This window comes from Bos indicus x Bos taurus, chromosome 7 (genome assembly GCF_003369695.1).
Source record: "Bos indicus x Bos taurus breed Angus x Brahman F1 hybrid chromosome 7, Bos_hybrid_MaternalHap_v2.0, whole genome shotgun sequence".
In the NCBI taxonomy this organism is placed as follows: Eukaryota; Metazoa; Chordata; class Mammalia; order Artiodactyla; family Bovidae; genus Bos; species Bos indicus x Bos taurus.
The window spans coordinates 86,226,729-86,244,711 of record NC_040082.1 but is presented as its reverse complement, the minus strand read 5'-3'; the positions used below and the strand labels follow the sequence as shown (position 1 = coordinate 86,244,711).

The following is a 17,983-nucleotide window of genomic DNA, read 5'->3' as shown; positions in this document are numbered from 1 at the left end:
CGAGAATAGGAGGGCCAGAGAAGAACGAGAGGATGAGGTGAAGGGGCCAGGAGTTCAGGTGGGCAGCTTCACACATCTATGCTTACCTCTGCTTCATGCCTTTAGAGAGCCTTTCCTGTTTGTGGCCCTGGACAGCCCAATGTAACCTGCCATGGTCCAAATGCTTTCCATGTGAAGCAGATATCTGAACATGTTTGAACCCCTTAGAGGCAAACACTGGACACTCAAGCTTTGAAAGCAGAGTAATAGCAAGTGGTTGTCTATAAGCCAGTCGTGGTGGTCGGGGGGCTTACCCTCAGGAAGCCCCCAGACCTTCACTGCTTCTTGATTCAGTTCTAAATGGGACTGGAACCTATCACAAAGGAGAGTAGGAATAAGAAGTAAAGGAGAAACATGCTTAAGACAATTTTTACACACAATGATTTTACTGTAGTCACGTAGTACTTTAATATTCAAGTACTTTGTTCAATGTTCAAGCATCTTTAAGAGAAATAACAAGAAAATTATACGGCAACCCCAAAGGCGAAATTTGACTAATGGGAAGAAGAAAAATCCCTTTTTTGTTTCTGCCCAAGATAGTCTGGGGGTGGGGAGAAGTCTTCTAAGAGGAGAAAGGAACATGGATGGGGGACTTAGGGAAGGGTGTCCTAGAAAGGAGGAAACAGTGGTGACCTGCTTCTCCTTCTGTGCCCTGAGCCATTACCCAGGTGCCTGCACACAATTAAGGTGACCTCAGGTGCTGTTAACTCAAATTAGTTGAAACAACCATAGTTAATTAGCCAACGACTTACCAGGGGCCAGGAGTTACTCTTGGAGAAGGCGATGGCACCCCACTCCAGTACTCTCGCCTGGAAAATCCCATGGATGGAGGAGCCTGGTGGGCTGCAGTCCATGGGGTCGCTAAGAGTTGGACACAACTGAGCGACTTCACTTTCATTTTTCACTTGCATGTATTGGAGAAGGAAATGGCAACCCACTCCAGTGTTCTTGCCTGGAGAATCCCAGGGACAGGGGAGCCTGGTGGGCTGCTGTCTCCAGGCTCACACAGAGTCGGACATAACTGAAGCAACTTAGCAGCAGCAGCAGGAGTTACTCATAAGGCAAGCCCTACTGGGCAGGTGATATCCTTTCTTGGATAGGACTTGCTAGAGGGGCAAGATTTAGCAAAAGGCACAATCAGGATGCAAGATCTGTTCTTTTAGCAGCATCCTCTCTGATTTTTTAGGGCCAGCATGCTAAATCCTAGAGCTACATCCTGATTGCTACCAGGGGTCACACTAGCCAATGTGGATCAATCAGTAAGCACAGCTGGATCTAAATGCGATTAATTATATTACTGTAGCCTGTCCAAGTTTAGGTCTATTAAAATCGCAACATGAGACTGGGGCATTATAAAGGATTGCTGGGAAAAGAAAAATGTTGGAATATTCCACAGCACCTCCCCCCGCCTTTTTTTCTGGCTTAAACAAGAATAAAGGAAGATAAAACAGCATGAATTCAACCCAACAGGCCACACAACCAGAAGTTTTTATCCTATATACCTGGTAGTTGGCCACAAAATGATCTGCTCAACTTCTCCAGTGATGACAGGAGGGTGGTAATAGTGTTTTCAAAATAAGGTGAATATAATGTAAACATTAAGACAAAGCTGCTGACGATTGTTGGTGCTGTTTCATTCTCTATTAAAATGTTTAATTTTGGTTGTCTTAATCCACACTTAATACTTTTCAGAGGTTATGATCCCCAGAATTCCTGATGCCCAAAGGTCTAGGCTCAGGTTGGGGATTCTGACAAAGGTTTCACAGAACACAGTAGAGAAAGCCAGCATTATCTCAAATGAAGTTTGCATTCTCCAAGACAATTACATTTAACTAAACCATCAACAATACATGTATACTCCATGAACATGTTTTTCTGCAATTGTTTATTTAGAAAGATTTTAAAGAAATTTGAAGTGACTGTGTCTGGGGGTAGTCTCTTTAGATGAAGAAAGTGCTAACAGTCACTATGGAAACCAAGACGCAGGCTACGAGGAGCAGAATCAGGCCTATACGACGATATTTTGAATGCTTCTCTTGTTCTTCTTCCTTCTTCAGTAAGGTATCAAAACCGGGTGTGTACATTTCTCCCAACCAAAACCGTAGGTCATTAGGATTTTCCTAAAAGAAAATTACATGGAGGATAGGATCAGTCAACGTTGCAGACTAACTGAGATTGCAGAATAAGAGAGCATAGGTAATCTACATCCATATTCCAAACCTTGAGTGAGGTTTAAGTGTCAGAGCTCTAATACCAGAGGCTAGGCTTCTCTGAATAGCTGCAACATGCAGCTACAGCCTCCTGGCTGACCAGGAATCCTCAGCTTCAACCTGTAGGTCTGCATGACGATTCACTGTTTACCGAATAAATTGCTCACACTTTAGGGTCACAAACACAAGAGTGTTTCTGCCATGTTTTTGCCAACTTAGTGTCTCTTACAATTTATAAACAGTGTGTGTCCATCAGGTTAGTGAGTTGAAATAAAATTGAAATTCCTTGCCACAGATGATCTTGGGGGTTTTGATTTTGTTGGCATAGTAAGAATGAAGATGTTTGCTGAATTTTTCAGTAAATCCAGAAGCTGAGTTCCATGGAAGGAGGAGTAAGACTAAGAGTCCAAAGTCTTCTCTGTGCTTCTCAAATTTCTGGTCTTCCGTGTAGAGGGCTACAGCATGTTAGCATGAAGAAGCTCTGGCACTGTTGGCCTTCTGGATAAAGGACCCGATATATCCTTTCCCATCCTTATTTATCCCCATGTTTCTGATTCTTTCACAGGCCTTGTCTCCCTTTCCATACTACAGAATTGTCTTCAACTCAAATTTATCTCCTGTGTCCCAAAATCATCTGCAAACTCTACTGTCCATACATCTAAAACACACACACACACACACACAATTCCCTGTTGTCTCCTGCTGTGTGTGTGTGTGTGTGTGTGTGTGTGTGTGTGTGTGTGTGTACTCAGTCATGTCTGACTCTTTACAACCCCACTGACTGTAGCCCAACAGGCTATTCTGTCCATGGAATTTTCCAGGCAAGAATATTAGAGTTGGTAGTCATTCCCTTCTCCAGGGGATCTTCCCACACCAGGGATCTAACCCAACTATGTCTCTGTTGTCTCCTACATTGGCAGGTGGATTCTTTACCACTAGTACCACCTGGGAAGCCCTTATTTCAGTGCTAAAGATTCAGTGTCTATGCCTGGCATCTAGTAGACAAACAAATAATCTATGGTGAATGCTGAATCTCTATTTTCACAAATCCATTTCAAGATTTATTGTTTCTCATTTGGATTATTGCAATGGCTTGTAGCTGGGCTGCCCACCCCCTCTCGGCTTCTCTAGTCTCAGTGACTTCAAGTTAGCCAGTTTCCACGGCCAGGTAATGAATTAGCTTATTACCCTTGTAATAACTAGCTGGGTGGATTCTGGTGATGACAATATAACTCTTCCATTGCTATTAGTTTCAAAGTCCAGTCTTAGGAAAGCTGTTAAAATAAAATTTGAATGATCTGTGCAGAAGGATAGACGATTTAAAAATCCTTGCCTGACTTCACTCTTATTTTCATTTTGTCTGTGTCCTAATCAGAGGCCTGCACTTTGCCTGCAAGGTTAATGCCTCATTCTTCAGTAAGAACTTCCATAATGGAGACTATCCACTCCCACATTCTGCTTATAGCTTGCGTTGGTAACTAAATACGGGATTTTTTTCTCCTTTTTTATTCATAAACTTAGTAATTCAGAAAAATGGGAGTGACCAAAAGCACATGGAACTTTCATGGCCTGTAAAGTAGTTGAAAAGGTTTCAGAAATTAAGTTGGACATTCCATGTGCTAATTAGGAGATGGGGTAGGGATGATGATGAAGTAAGTTGAATTGATGAGGTGTAAGAAGAGATACTTGGAGAAGGTAATAGCACCCCACTCCAGTACTCTTGCCTGGAAAATCCCATGGACAGAGGAGCCTGGTGGGCTGCAGTCCATGGGGTCGCTAGGAGTCGGACACGACTCAGTGACTTCACTTTCACTTTTCACTTTCATGCATTAGAGAAGGAAATGGCAGCCCACTCCAGTGTTCTTGCCTGGAGAATCCCAGGGACGGGGGAGCCTGGTGGGCTGCCGTCTCTGGGGTCGCACAGAGTCGGACACGACTGAAGTGACTTAGCAGCAGCAGCAAGAAGAGATACTAATACAAACCAAAGTCGTGACTTTATGAGGTCTGCCCACCGGTCTCCAACCTGAGGGGCCTCTGCTCTGAGGTGAGTGGGCAGGTAACAGATGGGTGGGAAGAGGGCCAGCCTTGGTTTTAGTAAAGCAATATATACATCATATTCACATTCAGTCTTCCTAAACATGTCATGGTATTGCTGACAAAAAATTACCCCTTAGTGCCAATAACATTCAGTTTCTTTAGCCTTACATTTGAAGTTTATTTTGAATCTGTTTGTTAGCCTTATTTCCCCCATTTTTCTATTACTTTAGCTGTAGCTCTAGCAAAAACGGACTACCTATTGCTCTGACAAACTCTCTTACTCTCTTATATTTCTGCCTTTATTCTTGTTACTTCTGATAGAATAGAGCCTCTCCTCTCATGCAAACGACCCATGTCATCTGGAGTTCTACATATCCTTCAAGTCCAGCCTCAATGAACTTTTCCACAAAGCTTTCTTATAATTCAATGTGACTTTGTCCTCTTTTGAATCTGCCCAGCACTTTCTACGAATCATATAGTCACTGTCTTCCTCTCTCTTGTCCTAGAGTTACTGCTTGTTGTTAATACTTCACTCAGATGAACTTTTGGAGGGCAAGAATATTCTTCTTTACAGTACCCTTGTCATTCATATAAACAACAAAGAGAAGAACGGAGGCTCTAGCACCTAGTCAAGAAATGTCTGTGAACTATATCAATCTATCTTTCCTAGTCGTAGAAGGTTATTTCCTAGAGGTCTTGATATTTGGATTCCTGATTACAAAACACAAGATTACTGTTGCTAGGGGGAAGCATCTGTTATGGAAACATCTCTGGAGAAGAGGCTACATTAAGGATGAGATACACTAAATCCACTGGGAGATAAAGAAACTTCAAAGATTCTGGACAATATTTAAAGGAGTGCACATTTGAGATTTTTTAAAATATAAGACTTTAAGGGAATGTAATGCTGTCTCCTTCAGAAGGAAAAGCCTGTAGGTGACTAGGGTATGAGGCTTAGGACAGACATACACTGTCACACTTGGAAAATGTCAGGCCTTTCTGGCCCTAGGACAGGCAGAGGCCAGCCAAGGTTGGGTAGGAATCCAGTCCACTCGGAAAACAGGGTCACCTTTCCTGCTTTTCAGGGATTCCTAGACTTTTTGAAGGGTGACACCAGGGGAAAGAAAAGGAAAAACTTGAGTTGGGTTTAAGTTGGGTGAATGAGTTCATTGCATACTTTTCCTGTGTTGAAATGCTTTTGTTTTGTTTTGTTACTGAGACACAGGAAAATGTCCAAAATGTAAATCTGCAATCTTAAATCACCGAGTAGGCTTGAAATAAAATGATCTTTGATGAGAACTGCCTTGCACAATGCCTAAGACACAGCAATTAATCAATATATTTGAAAAAATGTAGAATAAAGAACTCAGCTATTCACAAACATAAATGATCTCAAAACTAGGGGAAAACACTTAATCTTACAAATTGACTTTCACAAACTGATACCTTCCAGGTAAACCCTTCTTCTTGTCACATCATTTCTTTCTCTCTACACTGTAGTGATGCTGGTAACTGCTGAAATTATAAAACACATAAATAAACACAAATACTGACTAGGAGAGAGAAGGTAAAGCCAGAGGTCAAAATAACCTCAACTCTGGAGATTTTATGCCCAGTGAAGACTGCCTCTCACCTTAATACCCATTTCTTTTAGGATTATGTAACTGATCTCCCTCATCAATTAAAGGAGTTGATTCCTTGCCTTGAGTACCTTCAGATGCCCAGAGAGGTTGGTATGCAGGGAACGCTTGTCATATTCCTCAGCGGTCCATGAAGGATTCTTTTTTCTTTCTTCCATAGCTTCCTCAAAACTTACATCACCATATAGTGGGTTATTCTTCAGAACAGATGATAAGGATGGTGGGGGGCTCTCGACGGTGATGGTGCCCTTCACACTGGATCCCCTCACGTGTTGAGCAGTAATATTCTTCTTTTCTCTCTGTCAGGAAACACAGTAACAAAGTCTCTCTTACCAAGAGGTGATGATAGGGAAGGAAAATGTGAAATAACTATACCGGAAAGTTTAATGATTCTGCCTGGACCCAACAGATTAGGACAATGAATGAAGGAAGAATTCTAGGATCTAGTTTGACTTAGGATTCTATCACTGAGCTCTTTCTTTGCATGTGATCGTGTTCAGATTCAGTAATCATTCATTAAAATGCTATTTTACAATGACAGAGAAAGAACAGCATTCCTTAATTCAAACAGTAGAATTCTAAAGAAAGTAACTTTTCCCCAGATCACTTGCACTGAGATTTAATGACCTGTTACCTCTTTCTACTTGTGCATTCTATGACTTAAAAAAAAAAAATTAACATTGCTGTATTAATCCAGCAAAGTCAAGATTAAAAGGCATTTTATAGTTATGCTTTGGCTTTCATGGGAACTCCCTTGGGACTCCGATTTTAGATAGCTTGGAGAACTAGACTAACTTAGCATTGCCCTCTTATATGTCACTATAGACAGGCTGGGTATTGGATAGCTCTAATTCTAACTTTCAGATCTTTAAAAACTTAAAAATTAAACCATGATATACATGTAGAAAAGTACACATGTAATAATGTAGAGTTCGATAAATTTTCACATATCAAATAAACCCAAGATACTACCCAAAAACAAACCATACCAGCATACCCCACACTGCCTTCTAATTACTCTTGGTTCCCCTCCCCAAGGATAATCAGTATCTCCAGAATCCCCATCACAGGTCAGTCTGTACTCATTTATATAAATGGATTATACAAAAACAATGTGGTTTTTCTGTGTCTGGTATGACCTTCATATTTTTACTTTGCCTTTTTTTCCCCTTATGACTACAAACCTATTATGAAGATAGAAAAATTTCAGATTAAAATTTATTCATTGACCAAATAAACTGGAGAAGAAACAGAAAGCCTATAGAGTAATGTCTTATTTATCATAGGGCATCAAGGGAAAGGAACTCCACATAAGTTAATTTTCAGAACACTTAGGTTTGACTCTTAAGAACTAGTGACACATTTCATTATCTTACAGCAATTTTTCAATAAATGTGTTTCACATATTTCAGCCTTCCTAATCAGAGAAGTTTCAGTAGTAATTAATATTTTTCTGAGTTATATTTATAATCATCAGTGCACTGATTCCCTCACATCTATTGGGGTATATAGGTCACATAGCAAAGTTGTAAACTAATATATGTAGCTTCCTTCTGAAATGGCTGGTAGCCCCCCCCAAATCATCTAGATAAAGGGTACCTTCATTCATATTCTCTTTGGCCTTAAGTTTCCCTAATTTTCTTAATCCAGACTTTTTTTAGATAGGTAGAGATCAACTTGGAGGTCTTATCTGACTTTATTAGATTGCTGGTCTGTTCAAAATCAATTTATATTCTATAATACTAAAGTTTGCAATGAAATAATAAATCATCTTGACTTAGCATTCATCTTTAAGATGGATGAAACTCATGAAAAATGTTTCTGGAACTGAGAAAAAACAATTTGATATAAAATTTAGATAGTTTAAGTTTAGCATAATTCTGACTCAAGTTTTTTGCTTCAAGGCTAGATATCTGTGATCTTCTTTGAAGAGAAATAATCCTTCTGATGTTGAAAAATTGGCTTTGTCTGTTTTCTTGCCTGCGTGACTATTCCTTGAGTTTCCTAAATAAGAAACCTCTATAAATCAGAAAAATAGTTTAAGGGGTTAAGAAAAAAACACAATACCCTCTATTACAATGTATACAAACCTTGAAAAACTAATATACAAAAGATAGAAAAAATAATCAGAGCTACTTTTAAAAGAACATTCAAGGTCTTAATTCTAAACAGTATTCTTGAATGTTTGAGGTTTAGAATTTAGTGCCATTTACTTTTGCACTGTATGACAATTTCATGTCTGAAGGACATGTGAAGGGAAAATTAATAGAATAGTTTTATTAAGAATTTTATGGAAGAAACAGAATATACTAATTGTGGTTGAGGTTCTTCTATATTTTGATAAACTAAAAAAAAATCTCTTCAGAAAGAAAACCAAAGCATGTCTTTGATTTTAATTTTTCACTCTACATTTTACAAGGACTACATTTATCAAAAGGAAGCACAATAGTAATTTCATTATTTTAACAATATGGGCTGTAAAGTTAAAAAAATACTGTTTAAGTAAATAAGCTTCAAAGCTTACCTAGGCTTTTCTGTATTAACCATTACTTTGTCCACATATCCTTTATACACTTTAGTCAATATTTATGCCATTTATGTATAAGTAAACTATCACTTAATAAAAAGAATAAAATAGACTTTCAACAGACAAATACTGAGAGTATACAATTAATAGGCCAATAAAGAAGGAATTTCTAAAAAATATACTTCAGGAAGAAGAAACCTGATATTAGGGAAGGTTAAGGTGTATAAGAATAAATGCTAGGAAAAACAAAGAAAAAGAACAAAAGGAAAAAAAAGCTGATGAATATAGACAGAAATCTAAGCAAGCACTGATTTTATGGTAAAATAGAAATAATAATCACTAATTTGTGAGTTTTAAGAGAAACCTAAAACTAAACAGTGAAATCTTTAACAGTTATATTTGATTGGGAAAGTTCTTTTCTTCTTTCTGGCCACACAGCACGTGGGATCTTCGTCGCTTAACCAGAGGTTGAACCCATAGCTCCCGCAGTGGAAGTGTAGACCCTTGGGCCACTTGAGAAGTCCTTAATTTTGAAATTTTAAGAAATAAGTTCTCTTAGAGGATGGAGATACTACTTAAAAATAGAGAAAGAAGATGTAGATTCTAAATCAGTAGAGCAGAAGATGATGACAGGAAGTTAATCTAAAAGATAAAAAACCTGAAACAAAGAATACAGAGGAGAAAATCTTAGGAAACAGAAAAAAAGTGGAAACAATCATGTTAAATAAATAGATGAAACCCTCTAAATAACAGAGACCTCATATGAGATTTTTAAAATATTTAAAATACAGGAACTCAGAAAAAGTGAGAGTGAAAGCACATAAAAATATATAGCAGGCAAATATAAACAAAGAAGAGCTGGTGGTGTGACAGGTTAAATCCTCACCAATGTGTTTTCCCTTTCTGAGCACAAGGCATGACCGCCTTCCTCAGCCTGTTTGACGTTAAACTGGGCCCACTCTTTCTAGTAGTTGATGTGGGGTCGAAAGTAACAGAGATCATTTCCAGGCTGAGCCCCTGAATTCTCCAACAAGATTTTTTGGCTCACCTGTCCTCACTTCTCATTTTTTATTATATCACTGTAAGCAAGGATTTTGAGGTGGCAGAGCTATACAAGATGAAAGAACTTCAAGCTCTGGGATACTGCTTGGAAAAGAGCTGCCCAACCCCTGCCCACCTCGCCAACCTATCTGTCCTTTCTCAGACTTTCCATGCACAAGAATGTTTTTCTTCTTTTTAGTTATTGATATTTTGTCATCATAGTGTGGCCTAGCCTACATTCCCCTTAGTACAGAAAGTGATCGCTTGAAATTCTACAACTGTTGGCATTGGCTTAGCAGTTAAGAGAGGGATGAGAAGAGTATCAGAAGCTGGATGGATGGCTATTCATAGCATACAGCGAGAACTGTTTGGTGTGTTATCTGTGGTCGTTTGGAATCTAACCCCCTGTAGCTCTATGAGGGATAAGTAATACACGCACAAGGATCAGAGTATTGCTGTATTATAAGAAAGAGATGAAATGATAGAAAGAGCTGAATTGTTTGCAAGAAAAAAAGAGAGAAACTATGGAAATTTGATGCCTTCTACTGTTAAAAATCTGACTGTTTATAGACTCCAAACACAATTTGAGCCAAAAGAAAAAAAAAAAAAGCCCATTTAAATTTCCTAGGAGAATGAAGCGACTCAGGATAGAGGTCACGTCAGGGTGTGGTTTCATAACTATTACTCCTGACTGTCTCCAGGCATTTGTCATTGAGTCAAAGGAGGAGAAATGGAGGCAGAAAAGCAAACCGTTAAAGTCTATTTGAGATCAACGCCTTCAAAGAACTTAAGGTGTATTTACTGACATATAGAAGTGACCACAACAAAATAGAAATGATTACGTTAATATATAGCTCACACTAAGTTTTATAAGAAATGTTTCACTAGAGAAACCACAAGCCTAGTCCTAAAAGTTTTTAAGATTGTTAAAAATTACAGACAAAACCAACAAAACAACAGTAACCCAATGCCTCCAAATATGGATGTATTTATTATTAATGGATTAATAGGAGTGAATTTTGAAGCCTCTACAGCCTTGAGGGTGTCCCTCTGTGATATGGCAAAAAACTTTGATGAACAAGGGAATGTTTCCTGGTGCGCTGGACCAGGAACTCTAGAGAACAATGCCCCAGGATATCTTCTAAAGAGGAGAGTCCTGGCCTAATCCATCTTCCCCACCACCAAGGAAGGAGGGCCACATGAACTATTCCCAGTAGAATCTCAGAATTACTTTGGAGCAGTGTCTGCGTTCTTTCATTTTTCCCATTCAGGAAGGAAGAATTTCTGCAGTGACTGCATTTCTAGTGCAGCAAAGATTATAGGACCGTGTGGATGGGGCACTGGATAAACTTAGTCACTGCCTCTGGTGAGGGATGAATATTGGTCAGATTAAATCTAAGAATATAGTCACCATGAAATAATAAAGCAGGAGAGATCAATAAATATTAAAAGCAAAATAACCCATATATACGATGGAATGAATCAGTGATATTGAAAGCTGTTTCTTTTTGAAAAGGTTCAGTTCAGTGGCTCAGTCGTGTCTGACTCTTGTGACCCCATGGACTGTAGCATATCATGTTCACAAATTGGGAAAAATCAAGATTATAAGGATTTCCATTTTCCCCAATGTGGTCTATACTTAACAATGTAATTCCTATCATAATCATAATGCAAACGGGATATTTTGTTTGTATTTCACATGTGAGCCCACAGACAACTTTTCCTAGAAAGTTGCTCCCCACTGTTCATATTAATTCTGTTTTCCAAATTACTAAATGGTCACCTTTATGAAGCACAGATTTGATCATGTGATTCTCTTAAAATTTTCCATCAACCCCTCCAAACTTTCAGGATAAAATTTGAAATCTCATACCACACGCATCAAGCCTTCCCAGTCTGACCCAGACCTCTCTTGGAACCTCTTCTTCGGCCTTCCCCTCCAAGTAACCAGGGCTCTGGAGCCCCACATGTGCTCCTGTGACACACACCGTGCTTTAATAAGGTTTCAGTGCCAGAGGCATTTGGGTCTCATTGAGGAGCAGTGATGGGACAAAGCGGGTGATGCTTCTGGCAGCACTGTCACCCAAGGGGGAATTTCTGACCCCACTGGAGATTTTGTAAATTACATAAATTTAGCATAACTTGATAAAATCATGTTCTGATAACTGCAAGTAAAATTCTGAGCAACTCAATGATGCTCCTACTTCCTAGACAATAATTTACGGACCTCAAAATGCCGACAACATTTTGCCCAAATATAAGCTTATACAGGCTGCTCTTATTGAAATAGGGTATGGAATACTTGAATAGAGACAGTCCTGGAGAAGGCATGACATGTGTGTTCACACACAGATTGTGAAATATAGTTTTGATACACAAAAACAAAGCTGAGGGAGAAAGAAAAAATATTAGAATTTAAAGGGAAAAGAGAGCTTTAAGACTGAAAAAAAAAAAAGTGAGCAAAGGTGATTAGGAAATACACCCAGGAAATGACCTTGTCTAGAAACCAAGGGAAGAGCAACCTCCTTAGCTTTGATCTTCTGCTCTAGTTCATAGGTATAGTACAGAAATCCCCTGGGTTCTCAAACAGACATCATAAAAGCCAGGAAAAGATATAACAAATAGATTAGTCTAGAAAGATTCTGAAGTCTAACTGCTAATCAGAAGAAAAATCCCACTACAGTATCTGAAAAAATATATTTTATCATTTATACCAAAAGAAAAGGAATTATTTTTTTTTTTTTACCTTCCTCTATAAAGGGATTGTGGAGAAGGCAATGGCACCACACTCCAGTACTCTTGCCTGGAAAATCCCATGGATGGAGGAGCCTGGTAGGCTGCAGTCCATGGGGTCGCTAAGAGTCAGACACGACTGAGCGACTTCACTTTCACTTTTCACTTTCATGCATCGGAGAAGGACGTGGCAACCCACTCCAGTGTTCTTGCCTGGAGAATCCCAGGGACGGGGGAGCCTGGTGGGCTGCCGTCTATGGGGTCGCACAGAGTCGGACACAACTGAAGTGACTTAGCAGCAGCAGCAAGAGCATAAAGGGACTGGCAGAAATATTTGGAATATAATTCCAAGTGCCTTCATCAAATACATGCCCCCAATTATTTCAACAACCAGAAATATTAGATTTTGGCAAAAGTTTGTTCATTGTATTGAGAAGAACTTTATCAAGAAGCCTTATTTCTCTAGTGAAAGAATTAAAGAAAAAGTATAAATCTAGTTAAATCAAGAAGTACCTGCTTGTACTCTTTACCTGCAGATACAGTGTCCTGAGATGCTGGCGTGCCTGGGGACATCCTTGCTTACTTTCCTATATGCATGGTATTGCTTCTGCTCATATAAAATGGCTTAGAAAATTGCCTCTGAAGGTGGAATGTGAATTTCAAAAGAGCATAAAACATAAATCATGGATATAAATACACTACTTTTTTTTTTCCTTCTTGCTGCACTGCGTAGCGTGTGAAATCTTAGTTCCCCAACCTGGCTCCTGCAGTGGAAGCAAAGTCTTAACCACTGGACTGCCAGGGAAGTCCCTAGAAGGTCTCTTGTTTCAACTGTTCGGTTACTACCATTGTTGAAGGCAATGTTTGTAGGTTAAGTCCTTTGACATTTTTGGAGGTAGGCTTAATTCTAAATACTATGTACCTGGGGTGGGGACGGATGGACTATGAGCCAAAAAGGTAAGCTAACACAACTCTGAAATTTGTGTGGATTTCATGGAAGTATATAATCTAACTGCTTGATTTGGCCAGAGAGCTTGATAGAAGTACTGACTACACCCTCTAACATGCACACACACACACACACCCCTCCATCCACGGTATATATCAAAGAATGCAAGTGGTCTTATCTGCTATTCCAAATTCTAATGATAGGCTAATTTAAACACATTTGGGGATACTATTGATAGCAAATGATGACATGATGCCCATTTCTTATTCTCTTAAAGGAAACTCTGTCAGTTGCTTTTACCTTATTTGCTCTCACTTTTAAGGAACTACGTAAAGTGAATACTACACTAATTTTGCAAGTGGAAATACTAAAGCATGGACTGAATAAGGGCGATAATTGATGCCTCTCAGACTGGTTTATTGTGGATTTGAGACAAGAAACCAAGCTTCAAATCTCCTATTCAATGTTCTTCAATTGGCTTAATGTCTCCCCACAGAGTGAGACATGAAGCCCACAAGGTGAGGGTTTTAAATTAAGAACTACTGACAGCTGCCTGCCACCTCTCACACCCCTGGTACCTTAGTCCACCTGGTGTATTCAGTGCCCTTATTCCAGGTATCACCATAGAGACTTACAACTTTCATACATGCTTTTCTTTTAGATTTGTTTTTTTACCAATGAATATTACCACTCTTGGATTTTTAAGACCCAACCAAGGAGAGAAGCATTATTTATTGACATACTGCAATCTAAAGTAGCAAATATAATTGTTTTTACTTATGTGAGCCACATGTACCCAACTAACTAAATTTGTAATTGATTTACTTCTTCCCTCCAAGCATTATTTAGTAGTGTATTGGCCTTTATTCAGTCATTAGACATTTCTTTTTAGGGTAAAGTTATAACTAAATCAAGTTTATTTATAGTTTGCGATTACCAACGACACATTCAAAGACATAGGAAACAGATTTTTACATCCTTGGTTTGCCCTGTAAAACTATTTCTATACCTCAGGGCCTGTTGGGAAAAAAATGCCCTTTAAAACTCGCATTTCATTCAGGTTTAGGAACAACATTCACGGAGCTTTAAATTGTGAAATTCCACATGAAGGAAACAGGTCAACTCCAGTACTAAACAAAAGATGTTAGATCGGTGTGTTCCAACCTCAAAGGAATTTATTGGATGTGTTTTCTTAGACTAAACTTCATAGCACAGGAGGGCCAAGGTATTCTAAGCTGACTTTTGAATTATTTTAGTTCATGATATAAACAGTAAGAAAGACAAAGGAGGAATTTCATCGCATTTAACTTAAACTAAGCAAAACACACAAAAAGCAGCCATCAAAAAGGTGTGTATGGATAGGTTTTGAAAATTACCAAAGGGAAGGATGTAAAATTTTTTAAAAGTCGGTTGTCATAACAGGCTGCCTTACAATGGAAATGAATTAAAAACCTCATAGGTGGAGGAAACACTTACATAACTATCCAAGTGTACTTGATTCTGAATGATCTCATGATAAAGGTCCCGAGAAGCCCACAAACACACCACAAAGGAGTCACTTTACACCAGGACTCATGAGTAGCAACTGTTTCTTAAAAGAAAACAAATTTCTGTTCAGGGAATTTGAACCACTCCAAAGGATTTAATGATTTGCAGGGGTTTGTAGGTCATTCACATCTGTTCTGAAATGAAATGCTTCTTCCTGTTTCTAAATGGACTAACCCTTAACCCCGTTAGCCCTCATGTCTTAAAACAAAGATTATTCTTATTTCATGAGCTGTGCAACACTCAGGGCCTTTATGTTTCTTTCAGCACATGGAACTCATCAGTTGTATCCTTCTCTTGTGGTTAGCAAAAAAGAAGATGCAGAAGAGAGCAAGAAATGAAGTCTGGGTTTGAAGATTGCTTGTTAAGTCTTGTCTACATGGATACCCGCTGAAACAAAGAGCCTCTACAAAAACAGCCAGCACCTTTCTCAGGTAGAGAGTTCCCTCTATTTTCTTTCTTTCCATCATTAGGTTTCCATTGTTTCACTGTTTGAGTTTCTTCGCCACAAGATGAAAGGGAGCCAGTCTAAATGAGGTGGAAGCAAGATTCAGTTGTCTTAGAGGCCATGTATGAGGCCACAGTGTAATCTTCGGATGCTTTATGCCTAGACTACACCAGAAGACAGAGGTGGGGTTCCACCCAGAGCCTTATCTGCAAATGTAGTAATTGATCTGAAAACATCTGAAGGGAAGGCTAGGCAAAAATTTAAAAAGAAGACAGTAGGAGAAGCTGGGGCATGAAGGAAAATGAATGGCTGGGATAGTTCATAGAGTTGATCAAGTGACCACAGAAAGTCTCCTTCCCTTGACGAAGAGAGAAAGCCCCTTTCTATGGCAAGAGTGAGCAGCTACCCTGTACTCTGTTGCCTGTAGCTTTTTCGCACAAATGATGAAGTGGCAGATACTGAGAAGGCAGCAAGCCCCCATCCGCATACATACGTGCTCCCAGACCTTACCTGTGAGTAGACGAGGTTTTGCCAGTGTTGTGCGGCAGGGTAATTCCCTCCCGGAAACCTCACCAGGCTGGCCTGGAGAAGGGCTGAGTTCCTCATTAAAGACTTCACATCGAGCTGCAGGAACTTGTCAGGATGGTTGTTATTTGGCAAAACAGAGAGATCCATGCCTCCCTGCATCTATAGTGGAAAACAGAGGTGAGCAAGGTTGCTGCTCTCAGAGTGGTCCATTATTAATGAGCCTGAGGGTGCCCGCCGGGCGTGTGAAACACGGCTGTGGGCTGTGCTCAGAAACCACTCTCAAAATGACAGATCAAGTGTGCTCCACGGGACAGTGGAGCACCCTGACTTACCCTTCACACTACACACACACTCTCTCTCTCTCTATCCCCTCGGATGCTTGAATGGAACATCTGCGCCCATACTTATTCAATTGTAAAGGATGAATGAAGATGCGTCTTCATACAGAAATAATAGCTTAAGCGGAAATACTCTTTGGATCAAGGCTACCAGAATTTCAGGGTCCCAGTCCATAATTTGGAGCATATGCTACAGTCACCTGTAGAGAGGCATTAATTGATACTTCTCTTTGAACACTGCTGAGCTGACCCAGCTGGATTGGCCTTGTCTCCACAGCCTCACATGTGATATGCAGGATCTTGTTTCTTCTCATGTTTTGACTCCCAGAGTCTCAGGGTCATGTGAAACCTAACCGTGCTTAGGTTGTCAGCCTCAGCTTGAGGGGGAAATAGCAAGAATTTGCTTGATCGTTTGCTACAGTAATTTAGTGCCCCAAACTACTGCCTTGGTCCATTCGCTTTCTGAGATCTCTTTGACTCTGCTCTTAGCTGTTCACAAAGCAGACTTGGAAAGGGAGGAGAATATGGCAGCTGGGTTTGGATGACGTGCAGTCCTCAGTGAACCCATCTGCCGTTCAATGAGACAAGGTGGGAGTGAGGTTATGGAGATTATCTCAAGCCAGGAAGTTATGATGACTTTAAGGTAGATAAGCTCTCTCATTACAAGCCACTCTGTCTCTGGCAAACCATACTTCTCACCAGGAAAATATGGATTTTCATCTAGAAAAAGAGAAGGCAAAGGATAGACACATCAGCAGTGTTTAAAAGACACAGCCTGTTATGTTTGTGCCTCAGATGCAAACCCATCTGATTCAGCAGGAAGGATTTTCTTACAAAGGTAATGCGGTTACATGCGGAATATATCAGCACCAGATTTCAGAAGAGTGCCCTATGGCTTATTAGACTCAGCAGCCAGGATGTTCTCGAATCAAGCAGACACTAGAGAGTCCTTCCCTTCTTCATGGCAATAAACATGAGGGTATTGAAAAAAATCATGTGTCCTACTGATAGTTGTAAACTGGATTAAACAACCAGTGTTTTCCGCAATAATTTTTGGACCCAAACTCTATCACTGTCTTACAATACTTAAAATATTTGTTTTTTAAATCAGTACACTTACCAGAGAAAGTAAAAAGGACTTCATATGACAGTTGATAACAAAAGAGTTAAATCATCAGTGTTTGAAGAATCAAGTGTGTTATGTGTCTGTACATGTCCTTGGTACTCTCTGGACTTCTCTGGCTGCTGCCAGAACACATCTAATGAACAAATATTTCTCAGGCTGTTTGCTTTTCCTAAAAGATTCTTTGGGGAATAACACACATCTTCAAGAAGAACCTTACTTCTCTTTGGCTCTCTACATTGGCAAGTGGAGACACAAAACCCAGATCCAAATATATTTGATTAGATCCTTTCCTTAGCCAAAGTATGAGGTAGGTGAAATGAGCCATCGGTTTTCCTTAGGCGTCCTTCCTTTTAGATTCCTCCACTGTGCTCTAGATGCTCAGAAGTTTGTATACTATCTCCTTCCTTTTATAAGTTCAGTTTCAGACTGCCCATCTTCTCCCACCATCCTTTGTCTACCATCACTCCTAAACCATCAGTTCTTATTTTTCACTACTATCCCTACGGGTAGCCTACATGACTGACAATCAGAAAATCACGTTTTCTCCTCCCGCTTCTGCTATGGGCCAAGCCCCACTCTCACTCCACCCCTAAATCGTGCCTCTGTTGAGGCCAGTCCTTCTGCCTAAAATTATTTCTTCCCAACCCTTGATGTTGACCACTTCCCAATTATACATCACGGGCCATGGCTGACACTCAGCCTTTCACAGAAACTTCACATATTTTCTCTAATAAGAGAAATGATTTTTTCTTCCTTTGAAATTTCAGAGTGATCTGTTTGCCCTCTTACTATCTTTTGTTTGATAACATATTTCTCTCTTTT

The 17,983-nt window shown here is 39.6% G+C and overlaps 1 protein-coding gene and 1 long non-coding RNA gene across 7 annotated transcripts in view; one reads left to right on the top strand and one right to left on the bottom strand.

Moving 5' to 3' along the window:
- The window catches only part of LOC113895631, a 140,333-nt gene that overhangs the window by 122,158 nt on the left and 192 nt on the right, over nucleotides 1-17,983 (top strand). For 4 of the 5 annotated variants that reach the window (XR_003511894.1, XR_003511895.1, XR_003511896.1 and 1 more), the window contains 2 exons: nucleotides 13,499-13,694; nucleotides 14,989-15,155. This is a non-coding gene — a long non-coding RNA (uncharacterized LOC113895631). The remainder of the gene's footprint in view (nucleotides 1-13,498; nucleotides 13,695-14,988; nucleotides 15,156-17,983) is intronic. The other variant, XR_003511897.1, reaches the window with a different exon arrangement.
- MINAR2 (membrane integral NOTCH2 associated receptor 2) lies at nucleotides 1,666-17,967 on the bottom strand. Of its 2 annotated transcripts, none has more exons than XM_027547042.1 (3): nucleotides 15,680-17,965; nucleotides 5,998-6,225; nucleotides 1,666-2,159 (listed from the first exon to the last, which is right to left on the bottom strand). In XM_027547042.1, the coding sequence occupies exons 1-3, from the start codon at nucleotides 15,854-15,856 to the stop codon at nucleotides 1,980-1,982; spliced, it is 585 nt and encodes a 194-aa protein (XP_027402843.1). In that variant the 5' UTR covers nucleotides 15,857-17,965; the 3' UTR covers nucleotides 1,666-1,979. The 2 variants fall into 2 exon arrangements, with proteins under 2 accessions (XP_027402843.1, XP_027402842.1); XM_027547041.1 differs by having other exon boundaries at nucleotides 1,898-2,159; nucleotides 5,989-6,225; nucleotides 15,680-17,967.

Bases quoted from the DNA above. Each gene is read 5' to 3' on its own strand.
- MINAR2 (XM_027547041.1), bottom strand. From the start codon at position 15,856: ATGCAGGGAGGCATGGATCTCTCTGTTTTGCCAAATAACAACCATCCT. The intron at 6,226-15,679 runs GTAAGGTCTGGG...GTTTCCTGACAG, and splicing joins AAAACCTCGTCTACTCACAG to AGAGAAAAGAAGAATATTAC. The intron at 2,160-5,988 runs GCAAGGAATCAA...ATTTTCTTTTAG, and splicing joins GGCATCTGAAGGTACTCAAG to GAAAATCCTAATGACCTACG.